The following is an 18321-nucleotide window of genomic DNA, read 5'->3' as shown; positions in this document are numbered from 1 at the left end:
AGCAGAAAGAGCCAATACTGATCTTATTCCTGCTCCACAAGCAGAGAGTTGACTCCCTACCAGAAAAGCAGGACATCTGTGCCTGCACCCCACCATGGAGGCAAGACACAGGCTGGCTGAGCTAACCCTGCCACACTTCTATCCTGCTGTAGGATTAGCAGAGGCAGCAGTGCTGTGGTGAGGTGGTATTTCCTGGCCAGCTCACTGTCCTGCTGGGAGCTGTGGTGCTGTGGGTGAGCTGAATTTTTGTGATAAGGGCAGTTACCTCCTCCCACTTTTAGCAATGGGAACAGGCTGCTCTGCTTGAATTTGCTCATGGGAGAGAACTGTCTGGAGCTGCTGTAGGACTGGATGAATTGCTGTGGCAGACCAGCAAGATTCAGCTCTCTCGCCCTGGGAAAGGAGAATTACTAGAAGCTAGGTGTGTGAGTAGTTTTTACAGCAGCAAGCCCTTTTTCATCTGCCACCACAGATGAAAAACTTCCCACTTGGGAACACACAGTGACCACCCTGTGCTTGCACTCTGGAAACACAGCGTGTCTGGAGAGCTCAGGTTTGCAGCGGGTGCACAGAAGTTCTCATAAGATGCTTCAGGGATCACTAGAACTCTGATTGTGAAGACAAGGCAGAAGCTTTCTGTGCAAGCACATCAAAGATATTTATGTATCTGGCTTCACCTCCATGTTTGCACTTTAGGTGAGTTAGTGACTGGCAGGTTTAAAGAAGCAGTGCTGTATAGGGTTGCTACCTTGGAAAATTAAAAGAGAAACAGACCATCTTGGACAAATTGCTGCTGTTGCTGTGACTGGTCACCAGTCTCAACAGAACATTAAAAAAGTCATCAGATGCCCGCTCTGCTCTGATTTTCACATGTAAACAGCTGAATAGTTACCCATTCTGCTGAAACACTTGGATGTTTGAATTGTGTTACAGGAATTTTTGGACCGTCATGAGACCAATCCAAAGACAGATCTTAGCAATGCTTGACTCAGTTTGGTAGCTGTGGAGTGACCACATTAGGATTAGACCTACACTTTTTTTTTTTTTTTTTTTTTTTTTTTTTTTTTTTTTTTTTTTTTGTTAAGGAAGAAGATTAAATATCAAAGATAACCTAAGACCAAAATCTTCTAGTGTCTGTTGCCAGCCCCATCTGCTCCCTTGGGCCCACTGTGCTGACACTGGTACTCATCCTTCTCACTGCTTGCAGTGGTAAGCAGAGATCTCACAGCACTGCTTTTTTGCCCAAGAGATCACTGAAGACTGAGAGTAGCCAAAGTAATAGGCAGCCATGCTCAGGACAGGCAATTTTCTTACTCCAGTTGGAATCTCTGCTCTAGTTTTGAAGGGAGGACAAAATTGGAGAAGCTGTATTTTAAAGAGTTTCTCATAATCTTGTTATTTAATATTGTGGAATAATGGCAAACTGGAGAAACAAGGAACCAGAAATGACTGTATTTGTGAAGATTTCTAGTCAGCCAGCAAGCTGAAGGTGCTTGCAGTAATGCAGGAAACATAGAAACATTCAGTTCTGAGTCACTCAAGGGAAAGATGCAAAGCATCCAATCCTCCATTCATTGTGCAGCAATCCCTAAATCTGGTCTCAGCTCCAGAGATGAAGTAGAGGGGAGGAGAAAGTCTTAGTATATTTGTTTCCCTCTATTTATGTAATTTGAAATATTAGACACCCTAAAATATGTTTTATGTTGATAGTACTTTCTGTCTACATAGACTCATCTCCCTGTGATACATTTCAAGTATATTGGCAGCTCTGTCAGTCCATAGGATATGAGAGCCAATGAAAAATAAGGAGAAGACTGAGTTTTACCTAAACTAAGTGTTAAGCCCATGTCTAGCCTCTCTACTTAATCATGTCATGTTCAGCTAACACTTTTCAAGATGCTTCTGTTTTCTTTGGGCCTGTCTGATTCATAGAACTGCTTTATTGTTCCTCTACAAATTACTCCCTTAAAACTGCAACTCTTGGTATTATATGATTGCTGTGGGTTTTACTGCTGAAACTTCTTGTTGTAGTTTTGTAAAGGTTTTTGATTTTCGTGATTGAAAACAATGAAACCTGAGAAATGTGACAGCTGAGGTCCAAAACCACAAGAAAATGAATCATCTTGTTAGTATGCACCTTTGGAATCACTCCTCTGCATTTAAACATAAAGCTCCACGCCACTTTTATTGACTTAGCATTTGCAGTTGTCATGTGCCTGTTTTTGTGAGCATTATAGAGCCCTTACAACAGGTGAGTCCAAACCTCTCATAAAATACCTTTGTAAAGATTCAGCTAGTGTAAATATCGAGCAACAGGGGAAACCTCTTCCTCCTTGCTGGTAAAGAAGTCTTTCTCTTCCCTGCTTTTTCTCTAAAGCCCCTAAGCAATGCTTAATCGTGAGAGTTCCTGAATGCCATTGTATTCAGTGATGATTGTTTTTGCCTATGGTGTGAATAAATACTACACCTGAGTGGTCTGATCATATTACAGCCAGTCACACCTTTCTACCTTTGTAGCTGGAAAGGGACTGGCAGCACTGCCAAGTGCTAACTCAGCCCTGTGGATAAAATCTCAAGAGCACATACAATAAAGAGATCCCATTGCAAATGCCAGTTACAGAGGCTCTAGAGACCCAAATAATGCAAACATGTTGAAAAAATGAAGCTCCAGTAATCCTTTAACAACTGGATAGATGTCTGCCCATATGGATAGAAGAGCAGGATCGCTCCTTCCTTTCTTTTTAAATTCAAACCCTTAAAATTTTTTTTTACAAACCAAAGATAATTTCCAAGGACATCATGGAGCACGGTGAGGTAGCTGGGAAAAAGTGAGGCTTGCCATGGCATGTAAGTGGGTGTGAGAGTGCGAGGACATGTTGCTCTGAACGAGCTGTGCAGGTTCCTGCAGTCCCTGGCCCTGTCACATGGATCATTACAGAAGGCAGGAAGAGCAGCTCGTGCCCCCACTAATGAAGGGACTGGTTTGGTACCTGCTCCTTTTCCAGAGCCAGCAAGAGCAGGATCTGTCATCACAACTCTGCAAAAGCAACAACTGCTCTTCTACTCTCAACATTTGTATTTCTTCTTGTTCCCTTGCTTTTGGTTGTATTATTAACTCAAGTCATGCTAAGGGGAGGCTGGTTTGTTTTGTATGCTGAGGAGTGGAGGAACAGTGGGAGTGAGGGTGATGCAAGATGAGGAAGAGGGGTAACTTCTTAGAATAATATTCTATTCTAACTTTTTGTGGACTACAAACTCCAGGCATTTGTTAGGGATTAAACATTTGTTTAATTGTGTAGCTTGTACACAGTTTTACTCAAATGCTACATGTTCATAAGCTCTCAACTGCATGTAACTGTCAGGGTCCAACCTGGCCTGCTCACGACAATTCCCATAATGAAATCAAAAAATTCCCAGTATGAAAAGTAATGAAGTCCTTTCTATGGCTTTGGAAATCTGTAAATCAAAGTAATGTCTTTTATTATCTAAATTGGACAGCTAGGAAAAAATAAACATAATTCCAAGGAATTTTGTGAAATAAATACTGGAAATGAATTTCAGTCCCAGGATAGAGGCAGTATTGAACAGTCATGTACAAAGGAAAATGAATGCATTGAGGGAGGAGTGAGGAGAATGGAAGTTGCACCAGTGCAAAGACTCAGTAACACTGGCACACGGAGAAGTCAACTACATTTTCATGAGAATGCAAAGATTTAAGAAAGCTAATGCACAGAAAATAGCAGAACTACTAGCTGTAATTTCTGTTAGTAGTTGCATTGGCTACTCAAATGAAGAGACAGCTTTCTCAGACTGCTTTGAAACTATGGGTCAAACTTACTCCTCAGGAAGATGAAAATGCTTCTGCACTGGAGTAATTTTGGGTATACGCAGGTGCCAGCAAGAATTTGGGTCCTGTCATTTTGAGCAGTAAGAGTTTGTTGGATAAAATCCAAAATAGTCCAAGGGAATAAACCTACAGAGGTAAAAATCCTACACATGACTGTGCACCTTTCACAGCAACACCTGTTCACTCTGAGGAGTGGCAGTTTACCAAACATTCCAATGTTTAATTAAGCTTTATGATGGGCTGTGAATGTGGGTACAAAGTGCAAACCCCTTGCCCTTCAGGGTGCCAGTTTCAAGCTGTCAAAACCAGGAGTCCTGTTCACTTTACAGTGATGGAGCCTATCTCCTTCATTAAGGAAAGTCCCTTGATGCAAATTTACGTTTAAATGACTAAGTTACACAACTCACAACTTGCATGGCCTGGATTCCAGTACAGCTTAGCTGCTTTGCACCAGTTGAGCATTTGGCCCAGCGTTTTCCCTAAACCCATGTAGAAGGTCAAGAGGGGTTTGGCCAGAGAATGGCACAGGCTGGTAAGGAGGAATCTTCCTAAATGTTGGGAGCTGCCCATAATATTCTTCAAGCTGCAGTTTTCAGTCTCGGCTGCCTGAAGCCAGCTACTTAAATGGCAGGGAACTGAATAGGAGCTGCAGGTGGCAAACACATCTGAAAGCCAGGCTTCTAATTAAGTTTTGTCCTGGGTTGAAGTATATTCTATCACCATCTTCATGAACTGTTGAAACCAGGTGAGGCAGTGCTCCCTGCCTCCTCCACTCTGGCTTTTCTTCTGTTAATGGGCCATCAGCACCTTTGCTACACAGCTCACAGATAACCCCCTCCTGGACTACCTCCTGTTAATGGGCCCATCAGGCCTTATCACATGACTCACCATCCCATTGTGAGATGCTCCGCCCAGAGGGAGGAACCAAGCATTCCAGCCTGGATATAAGCTGAGACTCTGAACACCAGGGGGGTCTTACCCACTGGATTCCCAGAGGACCCGAGCTACCAGACCTTTCTACAGGATCACTGCTTCAGGAAGACCACCTCATCTGGACTGCTTCCATCACTCCGCTCAGGTTGCATTCTGACTCTGTCAGTGGTCTTTTGTATTATTGCATCTATTTTATTTTACTTTCTTTCCTTTTTTCCTATTAAATTGTATCTCTGACTTGCAGCCTCTCATTTGTTGTGCTTTCAAACCACTACATTTTTGGCGCCCAACGATGGGGCACAAGGCTCTGAGAAAAGTCAGAATTACAATTTTGTATTGAAGAAGACACCTGTTCGCTATGATGCTCAACATGCTTACATGTGTCTTATATCTAACTCTCTATATTTTTCCACAACTGGGGCACCATCTGCCAGTCTTAATGCTCCTGCGTAGACCAGGGTATGTTACTAAAATTGCTTTATTAGTCTATTATGTCCATTGCTTGATAAACTCTGAGGCAATGAACATCATTCAGAATATATGCCCAGTTTTGTTTTCTTGTTCTGGTCTAGGATGCTACATCTGGGGCCTCAACAATCTCACCCAGCCCCTATGGGGAGGGGTGAAGAATGATTTTTTCCAGCTTTTCAGGCATGACACAGCAGTTTTTGAAAATATGGAGTACCCTCTGGATGCCAAGGATAGCACGATGTTGTTGTTAGTCCTGCTTTGTCTTCTCTGCATGGCCCGCACCATGCTTAGAATCAAAACACTACATGGTGTGATACAGCGTGTTCTGAAGGAAGAGGAAGAGGGAAAAAGAAGCAGAGCAACAGCATCAGTGTCTATACAGAGTGTCACAGAGGCGAAAGGAACCAAAGGCAAGGCAACAGTGTCCTCATCTGCACAGACCGTCACAGAGGCGAAAGATGCCAAGAGATGTTAGCACTTATCTCCACATGGGGTGGTTAGCTCTTATTTCAAGGTACTTTCTTGCAACAGGGGAATTTCATGGAGAAGACCTGAAAGTGTAGATTTTCTTTGCTATATAAAAAGCTCTGAGATCATCTCTTCCTGGAATTCTGGATCTCCCTAACAGGAATGTACCTTGAAGAGTTTTTTTTTTTCCTTTTCTTTTTCTGCAGGTTTGTATTCTCCCAGCTCCTTTCAGGGCAACTGGCATCTGTCTGCAAGGTTGTATTTGAATTTTCCTTAGTGGAAGTTCTGTAGTGAAGAAGGGCTTAGGGAGGAAAACCTTTGCAGATTGTTTTGTTGGGTTTTTTTAAAAGGACTCTGCATATGCACAGATTGCTGTTCCCTGTCCAAGCCATGTAAAACTGGAATAAGATTCCTCTCACATTTGGGCCAGAGTGAAGCACAGCTGTATGGAAGAAAGCATTCCATGTGTTGGAGGATCAGTTCAGTATTTTCACCACCAGAGTGTGTGATGCTGAAGAAATCTGTAAATATAATTATTGCAGGTACTGCAGAGCAGGCTATTAGGGCCAGGTCATCTGCTTACACTACTGCCTATGACCTTGATACTGTCTGGCTTTACCTTTAAAAATAAAAAGTAGGTAAATTAGGATGGATTTAAATACTGCAGTAATGAGTGCTGCAACTTCTAACTCTGAAGAACTGTAAATCATAGCTGAACATTTTGGCTTCTTTACACAAAATTTTGGGTCATGTAGGAACTTAAAGACATAAAACAGTTAGTGAAGGGCACCTAAACTAGCAGGAGGAAATTATTTTCAAAGAGCTAAACAGGATATATCTCTTAGACAACCAGGTGAAAGGAACATTCTTGCTCTCTCTGCTAATCAATATTTAATTTATTTCAAGCTTCAGCAGGAATCATTAGAGAATATCTGTCAAAATACTCTCTGAACTGCTTTCTTAAAAATTGGAGTCCAATCCATGCTCTGTCTTTGATTGCAGAGTTTGGTGTCATGCCAGAGAGGATCCCCTGGCATATCTGGTCCATTTGCTGTATGGGACTGGAAATGCTGAGCTTTTCAATACAATCAGCATTGCACTGCAAAAATTATTCCAATGCCTTGAGTAGCTTTTTCCACCTTCTTCTCTCGTGGTCTAAGTGCTGAAACACTTTGCTGCACCTCCTCTGCTCACGCTGATGCTGCTGTGTATCACGGCTCCCTGCTGCTCCTTTAGCTGCTGTGCATCCCCTGGGAACACTGATTTTCTAGCAGGGTCTCTGGCTGCCAATCGTGGGCTTCTGCCTCCAGTTCCAGCTTTATGGAGTGTTTGCCACACTTCTGTTTTCACTCCTGTATTGGTATGGTCCAGCCACAGCCTTGGGACCAGCTGCAAAACTGGAGGCACTTAAGGAATGAAAAGCTGAGAGTGTTGTGGATTTTATCAGATAAATATTCTTTATGTCTGAGGCTCCCTGTTGTCATTAGTTACTGATTTATTTCATTATTATCCAACACGTAAGCATGCACTGTCACGCAGCACATAAGATATTTTATCCACAAGGCCTTCAAACAGAGATCTGCAAAGCTGCAGAGGCTTCAGTGTGTGCCTCAATTTATGTTCCAATAAAGCAGAAAAAATGGGCATCTCAAGTACATGTGCAAGTCTCTGCAGGCATTGGGTCCCATATTTAATACTACTGGTATTAGAGGACAATGTTAACAAAGGAGTGAGATTAAAAATTTAGGTAGAAAGAATTAGTATAAATACAAAAAAGATGTGGAAATGATTGATTAGTTCATTTTTAATTATGCTGCAGGTGAGCGGCTCAATTCTCCCATGTTCATTCAGCAGCAGTAATGGTTAGAAAAAGACTGCTGCATTTCATAGTTACTGCCATTCACCTTCCTGGTTTCTTTAACACAGGATTGCTGTTCATCTTGGATGCATCCTAAAAGCCAGGTATTTGAAGATAATGTAGGCTGGGGATTTCCTCATTTCATGCACACCCAGTTCCCAAGTGAATAACTGGCTTCAATACTGCCAGCTGTGCAGTCCCAGCAGGACAGAAAGCTGCCTGTTTTACCTCGGAGCCAAACTATAAAAAAAATCAAATTTGTACTCTCAAGAGTGGTCTACCCACGTTTTTGTGAACATGTTATCCATGGCCAGTTTCACAGAACAGACAATTAATGTTAGAAGGTTTTTATCGTGTGAGTAAAGGCTATATATTCAAATTATCCCAGAGAGATATGCAAAGTTGCAAATATTTTCTTAAGAGCTGCCAAAGCCTAATGCCCTATTTTTAGGCAGTTAAGCACAGAGATTTGAAAAAATTATGATTTGCATTTGAAATTCCTGAGACAACAGAAACTGGCTAAAAATGTAGGCCATAATTTATGCATCAAAACTGCCATGAGCAGCTGATGTGTTTTGCTGTTTTGTAGCAATCTGAATTCATACAGCTCAGATTTAGACCTTAATGCCAGAAAGTCCTTTTGATAAATTACATGGTAAACACCCAGAAATTAACAGCATGCTGGAACTATTTGTTAACATAAACCATCTTTTGCCCACTCTTCAGTGCATTATGGCTGTTTCCATCTTATTTTCGATCTGTGTTCAGGGGGGTGGGAGATTGTCTGCTCAAGGTGAGCATGTAATGAGATCTGTTGTTGCTGGAATTGCTAGCGAGAGGCCATTTCAGGCAGAAACCCTATGAGCAGTTCAGTGAAAGGATAAGTTTTTCCTGTTGGGAGTATAATTTTTTGTAAGGCAATGAATGTTTGTTCAAATTGATGGGAAGTGTTCCAGGTTACAATAACCAGTAAAATACGCATGTTTGGTTATTCATAATCTGACAAATGTCAAAAGTAATTTTTGTCTGGCCTAGAATATCCTCAGCAGTGGTTGTGCTCTGTCAGAGGAACCAGTAACCCCAAACAATTAGAAGTTAAACTGTGGCAAGTTACTTTAGCAGCAAAGCTCTAAAGCCACCTTTGCCTGATGATCCTCTGTGCTGGTACGCAGGATCAGCCACGTGGTTACTAACCTGCATCATGTTCATCCCTTCCTTTCTCTGATGCATTTTTTCCTGCTCAAGTACATATTTGAGAGAATACCTACTTCAAGAGATGTTCCTTGTAATATTCTTCTCTGCTTTGAAGGTTAAAAATCTAAGCCTTAATCTACCAATGAGGTCAAACTGTGTCTGTTGTTCAGACCTGCAGTCCTGCATGGTGGCTTTATTCTCTGTCACAAGGTACATGTGTGCCTTGAATTTGTGGAGCAGGATATACTTGCTTGTGTCAAAGCATACAGGAAAGTAAATGATGAGCTACTACCCTGACTGTTTTCCAGAAGTATTAAGTAATAAAATGTCAGGTCATTTAGACAGCTTTAAGCTATGTAAATTTCTTGCTTTTCTTTCTATTGCTCTTAGCATATGAAGATGGGAGTTTGAATGGTTTTGAGATCTGATATTTGGGATCATGGCCACAACAGTTCTGTTTTAGACCCAGAAACCTAATCCAAAGGGTGTATATGAAGAAGAAAATCAAACACAATGCTAGTGTACACAAGTTAAACTGTATAAAACTGGTTTTCTCTCTTAATTAATCTTCACTTGGCATGTTGTTGAGGTATTGTTTTCCTAGGTGGATTTTCAGCCTCACTGAACTCTTTTAACTTGTTGCTCCCATTAAATCAATATCAACTATTTTATGATGCAGAGCTGGCTTTTCCAGTTACGAAGAAAATATTTGCCAAATTTCTTTTAATGACTTTATTTTATTTACCTTGTCACATTCCTTTAGATTAAAAACTTTTTGTCTGTGATTTCTTCTATTCTTTTTTAAGGGTGCAGATATTTACAGAGAAGAGCTTGTGCACATGCAAATATGAAACAGGTTTTGCAGGCAGGATAAGTTATGTTGAATTTACCACAAGAGTGAACTTGGGCAATTGTAGAGGAACTGACGTTCTGTTGGTTTGCATAATGGTATTCTTGTACTAACCTGTCAACACAGAAGTCTAACAGAACTTAAAAACCCCAAAACTTAAAGATTAATGCAGACTGACTTCCTGTTGTATGCCTTCAGACAAGATCTAAAGGTATGGAGTTAATGAATACTTCTGCTAAAAGAATGCTAAGCCCAAAGAATGAAGAAGGTGGGGCATGGATATGCTTTCAGGGCCCTTTATTATTCTTTATGTTGCTGTTACTGCAGTAGTGAATAATGATAATGCGATAAACATAATAATAATGATAATGATGATTTAAAAAGCGTTTTCAAGGCATGTGTGTGCACCTGTGTATTTATGAGATATAAGGTTGGAAGTTTACCAGTATGGGTGGACATCTGGGGAAAAGTGTGGCTAGGTTGCATTGTGTACACAAGAGAGCGTTGCTATTTCCAGGTGTGTAGGGTGGATTTGTGGGTCTGCGTTCTTGTATTGTACCTCAGAGCCAGCCTAGGGCTGTCAGCACAGTGGGCCATGCAGTGTCAAGACCCAGAGGAGCAGCCTGACTGTACAGAGAGGATTATATGAGCACAGTGCAGTGTATATAGCTACCACAAGATTTGTGGTGTGAAACTAGAGTGTATGTAGGTAAGTGTCAGAAGACCTGGTGTCCTTCAAATGGTCTGTTAGTATCAATGATTTTATTGGGGTACCTTGCTGCAAAGCTTTGGGAGCCTGTGATTGCAGCCTCAGCTGGAGTGATTTGTTTTCTCTTTGATCCATCGCATGAGAATTATCTGTAAAAAGAGAGGTGCCCCAGAGAGCTACAGCTCAGCCAGCAGGTGCTTATGTAATGATACAACCTGATTTCAGCATAGCAGTTAGCTGTTGTTTAAATACTATTGTAATCTTACTGATAAAAGTATTAATTGTCATAACATGCAGACATATGTGTGTGGAACCATAGCATGGGAGACTGCGTTAGGAGGATTACTTTGGAAAAGAACTTAACGTTATTTTCGCATTTTTTCACACTTGGTGTTTAAATGCGGAATTTTCCCTTCCATGCTCTGTCTCATCCTCCAGTCTAAAAGACAAACTGGCAACAAATGCACGTTGGAAAGTGTATAAACTGTTCCTAGCAATACAGATATGTACTGACTATATATATTTCATACAATACCACTTCATATATTGAGTATATACCTATATGTATATATGCTACATGTCTTCACAATTGGTGCCTTCACAGGCCTTAGGGCATTTAACCTTGTATTGTCTTCTGGTTTTGATACCAACACGTGCAGGTGTCTTAGTTTGGGAAGACAGGTATCTGCCAGGTAATAAAAAAAAAAACAAACAACTGCAGTTTCCTTTGGGATGGAGAGTGTAAACCCCCCCCCCCCTTTTTTTTTTCTTTTTCAATTATAAATTACAATCAGAGGCTCTTAGGCAAAGATTTGGGAAATAGGAATAGCAGTTCTTTACTAGTATGTATTACAAAGCAAAACAAACACAAAAAAAACCCACCAAACAACTACAGCATTAATAACAAATGAAAACAGTACCAAGAACCTTGAGGGCTTTGTTTCACAAAACCCAGGGCAGTTTGGTTTCGGTGTCCCTGCAGGATCCTCAGAGCACCAAGCTGAAACAGTGGAAAAGTCCCGGGCTGGTAGCTGGGATGGCAGGGTGTCCCGGCAGGCAGGGGCAGGATGTCCCGGCAGCGCAGGGGGTGCAGGGTCACGCTGTAGCAAGAGGAGCAGCGCCGAAGAAGCCGAAGGAGAGGCAGGGCCAGCCCAGCTCCCGCGGGTGGCACAGAAAACTCAGGATTCAGGCCGAACCGGTGATAGTAGATTTCCCAGGACTGGATCCCTTTAGCCACAGTGAAACTCTTCCAGCCAGCAACTGCCGTTCTCTCTCTCCCTGAATGCCGAAAAAAGAAGAGCCCGCAGCTGCCTCAAGCTCTGTCTTCTACCTGCATTATCTCCCCCTTCCACCTTTGTCCACCTCTTTGTTTCAGTTAAGTACTCTCAAGTATCCAGCACTTGGTCTCCTTGGTAACTTATGGGGAAAAAATTCTTCAGAGAAAGTAGGAACAAACCTAACCCCCAACAGTAGGTACCACTGGTAATTCAGCTCAAGGCATTTTCTGACAGCTGTGTTGGCTGCACAGCCCTCCTCACAAGTCCTGGGTTTTCATACCTGTTGGGAGGAGAAGCACATTGTGTCCTTCTTAACAAGGGTCACAATGCCAGGGTCTACAAGCAACTGTGACTTAAAATGCAGGAGAAGGGGACACTGTCAAGGTCCTTCTCCATTTGTTTTTGGGCTCTTCTGAGAGAAAGACTTGCAGAAATTAATAATTTGTATTTTCTATTCGCCTGTGCTGAGGCACAGGGCTAGAGAAGCTAGGCAGAGAAGCTCTCTTTGGCCAGAGAAGCTACTATGCAAGCTGCTGTTTAATGAGTTGTGGAGGCATTTCTCTGGAAACAGAATGTCTCATATCTATAACTGCACCTACACAAAGAGGGTTCTAACACCTCTCCCTGTGTTAGTACCCATGAACTGAGATTTCCTAAGACCAACTTTGTGAGTCTGACAATAATTCCCTATCTACGTCAGAGGAACATTTCTGCATTTGGTTTTTGGACAGCAACAGGTCAGACCAGCAATCTAACCTGTGCTGGGCCCAAATCTAAAGCCCAATTTTCAAATTATAGGGGCTGCTTATTTTAATTGCCGCCAGACTGCAGACCCTAGACTTTGCTGTAAATAGAGAGGCTGCTTCTGTCAAGATGCTTTCACAAACAAAAATGCTTTCACAAATACCAACAGGCACTATTTGCTTTGAAATATTCAGAATGACACTTGCAGAGTTAAAAGGAAAAAAAGGTATTTCATATCAACATGCATGACTTTCAAAGATGCTGCAAAATAACTCTGGTGCCACAGGTATTCTATATGCACAGCAAGGGAAAACACTGACTTTAACTGTGTGAGAAGTCAAAAATTTTGTGGTTTTTTGGGGTTGTTCGTTTGTTTTGGAGTCTGGTTGGTTGGAGATTTTATTTTTTTTGTTGTTGTTTGTTTGTTTTTTGTTTTGTTTTGGGGGTTTTTCTTTTACTGTAAATGCCTAATTAAGCAGAGCAGTAGTGAGTACAAACTTCTGAGAGTTTTATTAACAGGACTCTTTTACCCACTTACTGGTTACTGAAAGTCAAATGTTGTAAAACACTCAAACTTGTTCAGTGTCTGTTCAGGGAAAGATGTATGCCTATTATTTGGCAATTGTGTGACCCTGGCATTACAAAGACAGGTAGGAAGGGAAACATTTTAGAAACCTGGTGCCAATAAACTGCATATGCCCACTGTTCTAGCCATTCACCAACACGATGGCACTCTGTTTTGGACATGGAGCCCTACTTGGCCTATAGAGTAGTAAACCTACAGCTATCTAGAGTAAATTCAGGAAATGCCAGCTGGTAGCTACTGAAGACCTATGGGTAACATCTTTCTTAAACAGGGCATTGCTTTCTTGTCTTTAATGAGTCGCAGATAAAATTTTCTAGCTTAAACTGCATCACACTTGAAAAGGCTATTTTCATTTTATTTTATTTTACTATTTTACTGACTTTACCGGGTAAGAAAACTCCACAGATTTCTATTAAATATTTATTTTGCATTGTTCTTCTTTCCAAATTGTTTGCAGCTGTATACTTTGTTGGGCTTCCCTGTTATCAAATATTTACAAGGCTTTTGCCTGTGACTCCACATTATATTGCACAGCATGTTATACAGATAATGCACAAGTTCACAGGAAGGCTGGGACTGCCCTTGTACTTTATGTTAATATTTATTCTCTCAAACATATCAATTGCTACTCTCACTCTAGGACATGATTTCATAGGAATCCATAATATTCTGTGTGTTACTTTTGGATCTGTTCACATATGTGAATCATTAAGGAAAGATCATCAAGGAAGTGTAACTAGGACTTAATAATGACTGCCTGACCTAACATATTCTTGATGAACCTCTGTAAATTTCTTGTAGTGATAGTTCTTATAATATTGCCTATGGTGTAAAACTACCACACTGTTAAAACTGATATTCTAGTGGTAGAGCAAGAAAATGTTTTTCTCCCACCATAAATCATTTTCAAGACCCTAGCTCAATTTTCCCCTTAGAATGGGATTAAGAATCTGTAACTTTTAAGATTAATGAACTCATAATCTGGCATTTTATATTGTTAATTACTTTGTAATTTCAACTAATTTCATTCTGTCAGTTTTAATTTTACTGTTGCTAAACATTTTAAGAGTAATGTCATTCCATAAATTGTAAAATGTGCTTGACAACATTTCAGAAGTTACTGGGAAGAAAAAAGGAAGACAGACAGGTAAACACACCCAGTGAATAGGATCACATACACCTTTCTGTGCATATTTTGTAGCATATAGACAGCCAGCAAATTGACCTGTGGAAAAGACATCATGAAAGGTATAAAGTTGTTGGAGATCTTGCACAGTTTTTAAAAATTATCTGTATGTTTGTGTCAGTTGTGAGTTCAGTTTTAGATTGTTTTCTATATAAAGGTGATCACAATTATTCGATTACTACGACAATACATTAGTGTACAGATATTTATACTACAGCACCTACTCTTCTCTCTGCATTGAATTTATTATTCTCTTATACAGGTTTTAGGGGAGAAGCCAGAGCTTCCTGAGTGTGGTGATGATGATGATGATCTGGCTGATATCACAAACAGGAGAAGTGCTAAACTATATATGGTAAGTTATTTATTTATTTAATTAATTATAATTAGATATGCTCAACAGTAGTCATGCTTTTATTCATTCCTTCCTCATATATGGAGTTCTGGCTTCGTTTACAGAACTGCTCTCATTTTAGTTTATTTACAGCCAATGGACAAGTTTATCAAAGGATGTCAATCAAGATATTTCAGGTAATTTTAGGGAAAAAAAATGGATTACATTTTTGTTTACTCGGGAAAAAACTTAAGCATGGTCTATGAACCACACAGTGCAGGTCAAAGAAGAATTAACTGCTCTTAAATCATCCTGTCTTCTTAGTTTTAACTGGGGGACTTCTAGTAGTCATATATGACTTAGTTATTCTTAGCAGAGTTTAAAAGATGGACAGTAACATTATATTTTATATATATAGAACTTTATTCCTTTCCCCATCATCACTTAACAAGCAGGATTTGGCTAACAAGTGGCAACACTCCGACCAGCATGGAGTGCTACTGGATTCCCAGGTATGTGACCCTGTAGGTGCCATCTGCTGTGAGGTGTGAGAGGGGACAAGTCACTCCCTCTGTAGCTCCCGCACCACACAGACCACAGGGCAGAGCCACCTCTCTTCTCTCCCTGCCTCTTAGATGATTTTTCCACTACCCGTCGGTGTACATGGGGTTTACTAGAAGCCTGTATGAGGTGATCGTTGTTATAAAGCCACTTGTAGTCATAGTTTTCTGTAGTCATAGTTTTCTGTGTGTTGTGTTTAGTTCACATTAATCATTCCTTTCATGCCAAAAATCTGGTGCATATTTCTCTTCATAGCAGGGATTTAAGGGAACAAAAATGGAAAACAAAAGAAGGCCTGCATATATCATCAGGACCATTGAAGTAAAACATAACTAGAGAAGGGAAAATGAATTTTTGAATCCTAAAAACTCTGAAATTTCTGTGGGCATCTGATAAATTAGTGCAAGTACACAGGTCCTGCTAACAGAGCTCTGTTAGCTAGATTTAAATGGGTTGCAGTATAACAGTGAGTGTCAAAAGCAGGAAACAGGTGAGCCCTCAAAGTAGGTGTAATGGTTGGTTTTTATTTGTTGTGTGCAGTGGTAATTTCCCCTTTGTACTTCCATAATATAAAATGCAAGATTTAATGGTGTGTTTAAAATTAATATTTAATTATGAAAAGAAATAAAGATTGATAGAAAAGTAATTACAGTAGTAATAATCTATTTTCACTAGTAATAACTGGTCTTTTCAGCTACACAGGAGTAATTTTTAAAATGTTTTAAAGGTCTACATATGAATTTACAGTAGTGGTAGAGGTTATGAAGCAGATTCGACAACAGGTCTTACATTAGAGTTTCCGATTAAAGAACAGCAGATTGAAAATGTAGGCATTTCACCTGTTAGTGTCAGTGTAGGACTATTTTATTATGGTTCCAAATGCTATTGTTCAGCAAGTACATGTACCTTTTGGCTTCAGTGTGAGTTACTTGGCAGCAGGGACTATACCAGTGGAAGAGAAACGGATTTCTTTTAAGTTGCGAGACAAGGATCCAACAAACTCCCTAAAATTAACATTACATCTCCCTCTATTGGATGTAAAATGAAATGAAACAAAAAATAATAATCATTAGCCTACTTTACTTCCCAGCAGTACACAAATTTAGCCAGGTATATAGGAATGGCACCTGATTTTTATACTAATTTCAGGAGCAGAAATTAATTTGTCTATAAAAGCCAGAATTGATCCAAATTTGAAATTACTGTTTTCTTAGGTGTCAGATGCTAGTGGATCCATGAAGGTGTCCGTGGTAGCAGAGGAAAACCCCTTCTCTATGGCTATGCTTTTGTCTGAGGAGTGCTTCATTTTGGACAATGGTGCTGCCAGGAAGATCTTTGTGTGGAAAGGTAAGAGATCACTTGTATTGCAAATGCGCACACTACACAGAGATACCTAAGGAGTTGACACAACAACCTTGGGACACCAGCAAGTATTTAACACTGGCTGGACACTGTACCCTGCACACATCTCTTCCCTGGTACAGTCTGTGGACAAGGATTTCTCACTCATGTAAGGACCTCAAGACTGAGTCTTGTCTAAGGACCTTGTTTTTGAGATATCTGTAAGCTTGGGTGATTAAATGCTTATCTAAATGGCAAGTACAAAGCAAACGTAAATAATTCTGTGAGTTCTGTATATTGTCATCAAATCCGTGTCTTCTGGGACAAAATCTGGACACTGAGCATTCCTTTTGGGTGGGCATCTCCACAGAGGTGTGAAACTGAAAGGTGTATGTCCAGGGTATAAACTAAAAGCATAAGCTTACAAATACTTCTGTCTCTTTTTTTTCTTGCAAATATTTCTCTTGAGGTATCATCAGTTGGCAATTGCTTTGCCTGAATGTTTCCCTGGAGAAGAATACTACGACTGTGGAATTAGGTCTTGACACATTGAGCTGGATTGCTGTAGTGCTGCCATTAAATCCAGTGCTGAGTAGCTGAGTAGCTCCTTTATTCTTTTTTTTCCTGGTCTGAGGTGGCTTATTAATTATTCTTTGGCATTTTTATTTTGTTTTACCATGTGCAATACCAAGTAATTACTTGATGCATTTATCAAGTCTCTTAAGTCAGCCCAGGAAGCATTGTAAGCATTTTGATGCTGTTTTACAAAACAACGACACAGACTCCGTGCTTCAGAAGGCTGAAAATGACTCTTTTATTTTTTGGGATGTGTTTCTTTTATATGCTATCTTACACAGACCAATTTGATTGGTGAGCAAAAGGCAAACTTCTTCAATCATATTGGTCAAACCAGAGGGACATTAAGAGAAGAAGTCCCTCTCAGGAAAAGGAATGAGTAACAAAGTCCAGTTTACAAAAACACTTCTCCTGTTCACAGAAAATTCTCTGGGAAAAGAATTTCAGAAAACCAAAACATCTCAGACACGAAACCAGGGCTACAAGCATTTTGCTTGAAAACTTAATTTGCAGTTAGGGAAACATCTCTTAAAACATTTGGGGAGCATTGTGCTCAGATGGCCTATGGTCTGTCTGACACCCTGATTCCCAGTTGTCACGCTATATGACAGCTCCTAGAAGAACCAAGCCAACAGGGTCATGCATAAAATAAATTAACTATGATTTAGGTTCTTTGATGGTAGCCCTGTGTGCTCCTTTGTATCCTCACTTTGCTGCTGCCAGTAAAAATAATGTGTGGGAAACCCCCATTAGACTGTGAGTCTCACCCTTGCACGAGAGACTGCAGCTATCATCTCTGCTGGAAATCTTCAGGCCACTAAGCTGAGAAGCGTGAATTACTTCGGTAATGGTCTCATTCAAAATGGGATACAAATGAATGCCTTACCAGAGCATTAGACTGTGGGGTCTTTGGAATGTAGTCTCTGCAGCCTGCTGGGACACAGACTCTGTAGACTGTCAATCCCACAGAGACTTCCAGAGATATCCAACACTGAGCAAGGCTGAACAAGGAGCAGTGGATAGGGAAATGGATAAATTGCAAGGCCCAGCCAGAATAAACAGGAGTTTCTTTTACTCTTTTGCACTGCCTGAAGAAGTGGAGGCAGTTCAGCTTTATTGACCATATTGCAGCCCAGCAAAGGAAGACTCAGAGAAAAGATCTGGGGTACCTTGAGCCAAGCAGGTATTATTAACCAGTTTTTATTTTCGTAGAAACAGAAAGTAAAAAAAAAAAGCCCCCTTTTTCCTCTCTCTTTTTTTTTTTTTCCTTTAAATTAATTGTTTTCAAAGCTACCAAGGTACTGTTTTGGCCATTCAACTTCATGTGAATCTTCTTGCTCATGCTACATCCAGCATTTGTGCTTGTTCAAGACTGAGGGAAGAGCA

The 18321-nt window shown here is 40.5% G+C and overlaps 1 protein-coding gene across 1 annotated transcript in view; it reads left to right on the top strand.

Annotated features, from left to right (window-relative positions):
• The window catches only part of SCIN (scinderin), a 50682-nt gene that overhangs the window by 20576 nt on the left and 11785 nt on the right, over positions 1-18321 (top strand). Inside the window, exons 5-6 of the mRNA XM_066196693.1 lie at positions 14386-14478; positions 16233-16365. Of these exons, the coding sequence (XP_066052790.1) occupies positions 14386-14478; positions 16233-16365 (226 nt within the window). The remainder of the gene's footprint in view (positions 1-14385; positions 14479-16232; positions 16366-18321) is intronic.

This window comes from Chamaea fasciata, unplaced genomic scaffold (assembly GCF_029207755.1).
Source record: "Chamaea fasciata isolate MVZ Bird 193981 ecotype frontalis unplaced genomic scaffold, bChaFas1.0.hap1 SCAF_1, whole genome shotgun sequence".
In the NCBI taxonomy this organism is placed as follows: domain Eukaryota; kingdom Metazoa; phylum Chordata; class Aves; order Passeriformes; family Sylviidae; genus Chamaea; species Chamaea fasciata.
Note: the sequence above shows the minus strand (reverse complement) of the source record. Positions and strands in the feature narration are given on the sequence as shown.